The sequence below is a fragment of the Sinocyclocheilus grahami genome, unplaced genomic scaffold (genome assembly GCF_001515645.1).
Source record: "Sinocyclocheilus grahami isolate Dianchi unplaced genomic scaffold, SAMN03320097.WGS_v1.1 scaffold150.1, whole genome shotgun sequence".
In the NCBI taxonomy this organism is placed as follows: Eukaryota; Metazoa; Chordata; class Actinopteri; order Cypriniformes; family Cyprinidae; genus Sinocyclocheilus; species Sinocyclocheilus grahami.
The window spans coordinates 2165977-2174626 of NW_015505329.1; the positions used below are offsets into that span (position 1 = coordinate 2165977).

The 8650-nt window shown below is 35.0% G+C and overlaps 1 protein-coding gene across 2 annotated transcripts in view; it reads right to left on the reverse strand.

Annotated features, from left to right (window-relative positions):
* Positions 1-308: 308 nt before the first annotated feature.
* paqr6 (progestin and adipoQ receptor family member VI) overlaps positions 309-8650 on the reverse strand; it is a 25982-nt gene continuing 17640 nt past the window's right edge. For both annotated transcript variants that reach the window (XM_016281546.1, XM_016281545.1), the window contains 4 exons: positions 3956-4082; positions 2861-2957; positions 2236-2380; positions 309-2119 (listed from right to left, as the gene is read on the reverse strand). In XM_016281546.1, the coding sequence (XP_016137032.1) occupies positions 1860-2119; positions 2236-2380; positions 2861-2957; positions 3956-4082 (629 nt within the window). In that variant the 3' untranslated portion in view covers positions 309-1859. The remainder of the gene's footprint in view (positions 2120-2235; positions 2381-2860; positions 2958-3955; positions 4083-8650) is intronic.

Genomic DNA, 8650 nt, shown 5'->3' on the forward strand with positions numbered 1-8650 from the left:
AATTACAGGAACAGCATTGGCTCATAAGCCAATAACGCTATTTGCATAATCGCTCTGTATTCAATGATACCACAACAGCTGAACAAAGACTGTAGTGAACAATGAGTCAGTTTAATTCTAGGCACTTTCATATTTTTCACATTTGTTACAAAAATATTCCAAAATTGACAATGCCAAATAAAAGGCCTTTGCGATAATGATTGCATATTTTAATCCTCAGATTTAAAGGGAAGCATTATAGTAAAAAAAAAAAACAGAACATTTCTGGAAGGTTTAAAAACTAAATTTAAATAATAATTTTAATTTCCTTGGTCATTTTAAATGCTACTTTGTAACATTAAATGGTGCTTTAAAACACAGTTTTCAAAACTGCAATACATTCATTTGGGCCAACAAACACACAGGGATTGGGAATCCAAAACCTTTTACGTTTCATTTAAATCTAGTGCACAAACTACTATTGTGACCAGTCACATTCACATCTAAACATCTTTGAGCAGAAGAACACACTCCATCAGTGCTGGAGCTGGAAAAACACACACCTACTTAAACCGAACGGTGAGCGAGAATTTCTGCTGACGAACTACAAATAGAATCTTTCCGCCACTAACCACTGAAGCACCTACTTTTCCTTTTTAACCCAAGATCCCTTTCACAAACACCAATTAAAATAGCATTACCACCATGTGACCGAACTTAAGAGCTTGTTAGAAAAAGGTTCAGCAAATCTATTGCCTTTAAGCAGCATTAATTGCATTGAATTACAAGCCGATGTACCTGTCCTGCACCGCTAGGCCAGACGAAACAAACAAAAAAAAAGGACAAAATGAGAGACAGAGGTTAAGAGCTTAGCCATACACAACGATTAGCTTTGATTTCTGTTTTAAGAACAGAATGGAACTAATTACATGAGCAAAAAAAAACTATTTCGAGCTTGCACTGGATCCACAAGTGCATTGGCGAAATGCTATTAAATATAAAAACCTTGTGTATCAATATAAACAGTGTATTGTATGCCATAAACCTGCAATGAACAAAACAATACCACAGAAATGTAACCCGATGCAGAGGAGGACACATGACTCAAAGCTGTTCACCAAATGTCTAGAAACATCTAAACGACAGTGCAGGACTCCAGTGCAGCCCCATATTCCCATTAGATGCAGTTTAGTAGGAGAATGACGCTTAGATGAGCTAAATTTATCCTTCACGATACGTAACTTGCGTATATTTTTCTAGAAATACAGCCCTTAATTAATTTGTTACTGCACCTGTGAGATTATTCAAAGGCGTTCCAGTAAATCCAAATTATGATAAAAAGGGACATTACAAATACAAAATTTCACCAACCTGCCAGTAGTTTAGATATGACGTCCCCCCATAATTTTTGTATATTTTGATATGCAACAATCATAAAGAATTGGATTCATTATATTAATGATGTTTGTTCATGATGACATTAATGCAAATATAAAATCCCTCATTAATGCTATTCTCCAGTTAATGTTACACAACATTAATACGTAGTGACACAAACATCATATTGTGTTTAATAAAACCCCCAAACTGTTAGAATATAACCTGTAAAAAATCAATATTAGCGTCATTCAACCCTCAACCTTTCATAACGATGACTAAAGAATAAAATCAAACAGGTCACGGTTATCATTAGGGTTTTCGGCTGAGATAATAAACTAAGTATAAAAGGAAACTAGAATAAGTGAGAGCCTAAACGTTTGACGTCTTAGTACAAAAGTATCAAGGCTTATATATCAGTGAAAGTGACTGTATAAGTGTGCTATAGTGTAAAATCGCCCAGAAAGGTGCACAGTGAGGTGTGGAGTGGTCAAGAAAGCTTTTTACTCCTGATGAAGGTGGGCGCCGCTAGAGGCTGAAGTGCTTTGGCGAGGTGTTCGCGGTAAACCGGCACTAAAGGTGCCAATGATGGCCAGGTTGAGCAGGATGCCCAGTGCGAGAACCCCCATGGTGCCCAGAAACGAAGGTAAAAAGGAGTGCGACGTCAGCCAATCTTTGCGAGACGCCATGTCTGTCAACACTGCCTCCATCTGGAAATGGGTGCCCACCACCGCACATACGTGGAAGAGCTGGTGACTGTGACCTTGAGAGGAGAGCGAGTGGAAAAACTGGTCAAAAGAACCACGTGACACTGGTGTGAACCTCTGTAACCATCGAGAACTAAACAAAGATGATCGTAAAATCAATAAAATGAGGTACCGATGTAGTCAAAGCGTCCAGGAGCCAGTCTCTCGGGGAGGTGGGACGCAAACAGGAAGCATGTGAGAAACGCAAAGAGCAGATGGTAAGAATGGCTTGCCAGAGCTTCACTGGGACTACAGCTCCCCCAACAGCACGACAGCAGCTACAGACACACGTGGAAAGAGAACAGCCATAAAGAGTGCATTCATATCTGCTGTACACACAGGCACAATGCGCATAAACACTTGGCTGATTTGCATGCGCAGTGAAGTGTGATCATACTTACTCGGTAGAACAGCGGGAAGCTATCAAACAGGAAGGGGACAACAAATGCGGCCGTTCGCAAGATTTTACTTTTGTGTGGGAACTGCAACTCTACGAACCTGTTACAAAAGACAGAGGAAAACACACCCTCACTTAAAATGTATGTATTATAGATATGCTTTTTAGTCAAAATATAAATTCAAAAAATATGTTAAATATTTAAAATAAAATAATGTAATATAATCATGAAATATATATATATATATATATATATATAAATAAAAGTATTCACAAAGCCACACAGATTGACACCATGGCCACAACAGAAAAACTCTATCTTTGGTGATTTGCATGCGCAGTGAAGTGTGATCATACTTACTCGGTAGAACAGCGGGAAGCTATCAAACAGGAAGGGGACAACAAATGCGGCCGTTCGCAAGATTTTACTTTTGTGTGGGAACTGCAACTCTACGAACCTGTTACAAAAGACAGAGGAAAACACACCCTCACTTAAAATGTATGTATTACAGATATGCTTTTTAGTCAAAATATAAATTAAAAAAATATGTTAAATATTTAATATAAAATAATGTAATATAATCATGAAATATATATATATATATATATATATATATAAAAAAATGATATGTTCAAAATAGCATCGTCCCATACTGCAAATTTGCAAAACACAGGAAAATGTTCCTTCATTTAAAATGCATTATAGATATGTTGTTTATAGTTAAAACTATAATATAATATTATAGTGAATCTGTGAATTATATTTACCTTATTGTTTTTTTATTTTATAAGACAATTCTATTTTAAATAAATAACTAAATGCTTATATTATATTAAAAAAATATTAATATAATATAATATTATATATATATTAACATTAGAAATATTAATTTTTTTTTTTTTTATTCTTTTTTTAAATTAAGAGAAAATGTAAGTGGTGCTTGACCATGTAAAAGTTTCCACCACAATGGACTATAATTCATGGAGTGTTCTTTAGAACTTCTGCATAAAGATAAGCCAGCTCGTAAACTTCCGATGAAAGGTCTTGAGACCCTTACGGAAACCTCTCCTGCCTCGTTCTTGTCAGAAACTGAGAAACAAAATAATTGCAAACACCGTAAATAATGATAGCGACATTAACAGTTTCATGTGGTTGCTAGGTTATTGTTGATGGTTGGTTGATCTGCAACAGTGTTGCTTGCTTAAGCAAAACTAATTCATTCACAGAATTCAACAGCGAGTTAAGTACTTTTGTAAATAATTTATTTATTAAAATGACTGAAATCTTTTGTGCAACCAGGAATAAGGTCAGAGCAAACAAAGGTCTGTTTGTGAGAAGGATGCAAGTTATATAATGAACTTTCTATTATTCTGGATTTGAAATGACATCTGCATTAGCTCCTGTAGTCGCAGACTTAGTAAATGAGTCTTAATTACCCTCTGAAACCCCTCTCACCTGGAGTAACAGGACATGCTGGTACAAAAGAGCGAGTTGCAGATGGCGATGGTCACGAAATGCTGATGAAGCCAACTGTTTACCCAGCAGTCAGGCATCACGTAAGAGCCGTATGTGATGGCACAGCCTGGAAAAAGAGTATGGCATTTTTAAAACATTGAAACATCAGAGCATTTCTATTTAACAAAAAAACACTGAAGATTAATGCACGCTTTCATTTGGATATGATTCTGAGTTTTATGTTTTAAGATCTCAGACTTTATAATGAGTGCATCTGATGAAGAACTAATTCTTGAATTTAATATGTTTGCTAGCTCGGTTTGAGGGTGAAATCAGGTAAAATGGGCCACTTTTTCATAAAATCTTCTAGAGGAGCATTACAATGTCAATGCACATTTTACAGACTTTTCTCTGTGTGTTAAATCAGGTCTCTTTTATTATTTATGCTGAAAATGACACACAGAAAACAATGTCTAAACCTCAGAGCATTTCTATTCAATAAAAACACTGAGTTTTATGTTTTAGAAACGGCATAAAGCACATTCCTGGTTAGGGAACTATGAATCTAGCATAAATAAAGAAGGTTTGTTAACAGATTGAGATCTAAACAAAGAAACGGTGAATTCCAATGATCTCAAATAGTATTTGGAGACAAAATGTCTAAATGCTATTGTGTTATTTAATTAAATATCAAACAAAAGTGGCATGATGCTTGCATATTTCTCAGAATTTTTGCAATAATATTTAATTAACGGAATGTAGAGCATGTATTGAAATAGCTTATTACTGAAACACTCCCAGAAATAACTGGATGAATTGTCTAAACAAAGTTTACACAAACTTAAAAATGCAAATCAACCATTATTTCCAAGAAAACACTGGGATACTGTAAAACTCAAATTAATATGAAAATATAAAAATGAAAGCCAATTCAAGATATTTATTTAAAACGGACAATGAACCCTAATAAATAAAATGGTCTTATTTTTTATAGTATTATTTATATACTATTATAGTGTTTATTAATATCTTGAATTAGCTTTTATTTTTATATTTTTAGTTTTAATTTTAAATGTGCTTTTGTCAATGTTTTTTTTTTATTTCTATTTAGCTTTTTTGTTCATTTTAGTGCTTAAGCTTAAACATAATTCAGATAGTTGCCAACATTTTTTTCTTTCTTTTTCTTTTTTAAGTTTAGGTTTTTCATCTAATATATATATATATATATATATATATATAATTTGTCATGAATTTAGTAAAAGTAGTATCACTGCACTACCTACATACAAACAGAAACCAAAAAGTAGTGTTTACAAGGTATGTGATTGAAATAAGTGCTTTTGATAAAAAAAAGGGTTACTGTATAAACCCATGTTATATTAAATTTCTTCTTTTGTAATGCTTGGCTATTGTGCCATATCCACACACTCACTGCTGTGGACATATACAGCTATTCTGCTTTTCTCAAAGGCAGTAAAAGAGGCCTTTCTTTACCACAACTGCAAACAAATGAGTGGAGATAGATTCCACATATGAAAGAATAATATTTTTATTAGACTATGGGAGCTTACAACAAAAACTCACTGCTCTAAACGCAGGATTTTGAACAGATGACCATATCATCAACCAGGCTTGCTGAAGTCAAATGAATGGAAATACTGCAGAAATAAGATTTATTTTCAAATATACAGTAAGTTAAAATTGATTTCTACTTGAAAGAGTGATTCAAGTAGAGTTTGAAAGGTGCATTAAATCACTCACTCAATGCAAGGTAAAGTGTTCCGCGCATATTAAAATTGCGCTTATATTTCGCACTAGCTTTTCATAAGTGGCTCGAGCAATACGTGTAGTTCTTCAGCCTTCACTCTTTATCAATGCAGACTTTAAAGGTTTTCTCTGGAGCCAGAGCATTTGCTTTCTTTCCTTTGAAGTCATGCAATAAAATGCCAGCAGTGTGTTAGATGGCTCATTTCCTCCAAAGCTCATGCTTTCCATAACCTCACATCAATCCGTCCAAGACACATTCATTTCTACTGCTGGCCATCATGACATTCTCTGATATGTCATCAGAATTGTGTGTTTCTACACTCTGTCAAGGACCGTGGGTGACAAGCAGCCACTCTGGCACATTTATCTCACAGTGTCATATTCATTTACATTTATGCATTTGTATTTCACGTTTTATCCAAAGCAACATTTTTATCAGTTCATGCATTCTCTGGAAATCAAACCCATGGCATTGGTGTTGCTAGCACTATGCTGTATTGTTTGAGGCACAGGAATGCAGTGTTGTTATTGTTAACTAAAACTATTAAAAATCATTTTTGGTAGGTGAAATAAAATGAGTATTAGATGAAAAACCTTAAAAAACTTGAAAAAAGAAATTATAAATGTTGCTTTGGAAACTAACTAAAAAAACAAAACAATTTGAGGCTAAATAGAAATTTAGAAAAAATAAATAGAAAAAAATTTGCACCCTGCAAAATTATTAAAACTAAAATATATATATATATATATAAATAAACACCAATTCAAAGCATTAATAAATACAATAATTGTATATCAAAATATTGATACTTATTTCAAAGGGACAATACATTTAAAAAAAATAAAACAAATTAATTTCTGTCAGGACCACTACCATCAAAGATGATTGACAACTAGCATACAGTTTGGATTGGCGGTATGGTTCCGTTCTGGGCAAGAACTCCATGCAGCCTAGCATAGATGAGAGCAGGGAGAGCAGCAATAACCCCCCAGGGTAAACAGAACAGAACCAACATAAATGTATTGCAGATATGGTTAAAGTTCAATCATTTTATGTACACATTTTAGAATTAGTCTGATTCAAGGAGAATCAGAAGGCTGAATCCCGACTGACAGAGGAGGAGCTGGGGATGGAGGAGGGTAATTAGCTATTGAGCAATGCGAAAACTGCTGATAATACTGAGTAGAATTAGTCTGATTCAAAGGAGAATCATAAGGCTGAATCCCGACTGACAGAGGAGGACCTGGGGATGGAGGAGGGTAATTAGCTATTGAGGAATGCGAAAACTGCTGATACTACTGCGGGACCTTATATATGAATGCTTAGATAGGTGTAGTGTTCCCATAGGTAGATGGGGATCAGCTGAGAGTCAGCTGATGCGAGCTTGACTAACGTGACCTGCCAGAACTAACGCTACGCTTGATGTTTATATATATATATATATATATATTTGTTTTAATTTTAGTTTAGGTTTTAGTCAGTTTTGTTTGTCATTTGTCATTTTTATTCGTTTTTTTATATATATTTCTATTTAGCTTTCATTTATTTTTATTTCAGTTTTAACTTTAAAGGGGTCATATGATGTTGCTAAAAAGAACATTATTTTGTGTATTTGGTGTAATGAAATGTGTATATGCGTTTTAAGGCAATAAATGACATTATTTTGTTTAAACACTGTACATTATTGTTTCTCCTCTATGCCCCGCTTTTCTGAAACGCGTCGATTTTTATAAAGCTCATTGGTCTGAAAAGCGAGGTGTGCTCTGATTGGCCAGCTATACAGTGCGTTGTGATTGGCCGAATACCTCAAGCATGTGATGGAAATGTTACGCCCCTTACCATATTGTGATGCCGTGTCCCGGCGTGACGAGACAAAACCAATAAAACCCATTATAAACGAGGCATTTGTTGCATCCAGTGGGGACATAATTACTGATTATAATGACTTATACTGTCTTTTTATGCATTGCATCGCGCCGCGTAAACATAAAACCATGTCTGCATTTGTGATCGGAGAAATGACAAACAACAAGCTCTACTCTACACTGCTCAAAACTCGCGTTTGAATCATCATTAGCAAATTCTTTAAATATGAAAACGTCCTTGCAATCTGTGAGTCAGAACAGCCGGCATTGTTGTCTACTCTACCAGGATCAGGAAACAGTCCTCCATAAAATGCGCTGAACACACCTGAATATTTGGGTTGAACTGTGTTGTAAATACAACTTAAAGGGTTAGTTCACCCAAAAATGAAAATTAGCTTGTGTAGTACTCACCCCCCGAGGCATCCTAGGTGTATATGACTTTCTTCTTTCAGACGAATCCAGTCGGAGTTACATTAAAAATTGTTGGACAGCTAGCAATTTTGGGCCCTATAAAAGAATATGAGGTTGGGCCCCCTACCGCACCAAACATACACCATATTGCCCAAAATATTGGGAAAACTCCAAAAAAACTAATCGCCAAACACCAACGACTTGTACATATGCGTACAATCATTTTAGACACTTCCAAAACTGTGGCAACAAAGATGGAAATACAATTTTTAAATACATGAATTATGTTTCCATCTTTGATGCCACAGTTTTGGAAGTGCATTTTTCTGTTCTAAAGAAGGGGGTGTCCCAATACATTTGTCCATATGTATGTACAAGCCACAGGTGTTGGGTGATGAGTTTTTGGCTCAAGGTCTGTATTTAAAGTCACACCAGAGGTGTTCAGCTGGGATTAGGACTTGGCTTTGTGCAGACCAGTCAAGTTCTTTCACACTGACGGAATCAATCTTTTTCTTTTTCTTTTAACCTTGCCTTATACACAGAGGCATTGTTGTGTTAGAATAGAAAATGGTCCTGTTCAAACTATTGGTATAAAATTAGAAGCACACAATTCCCTAGAATAGCATTATATGCTTTTTTTTACTAAAAATT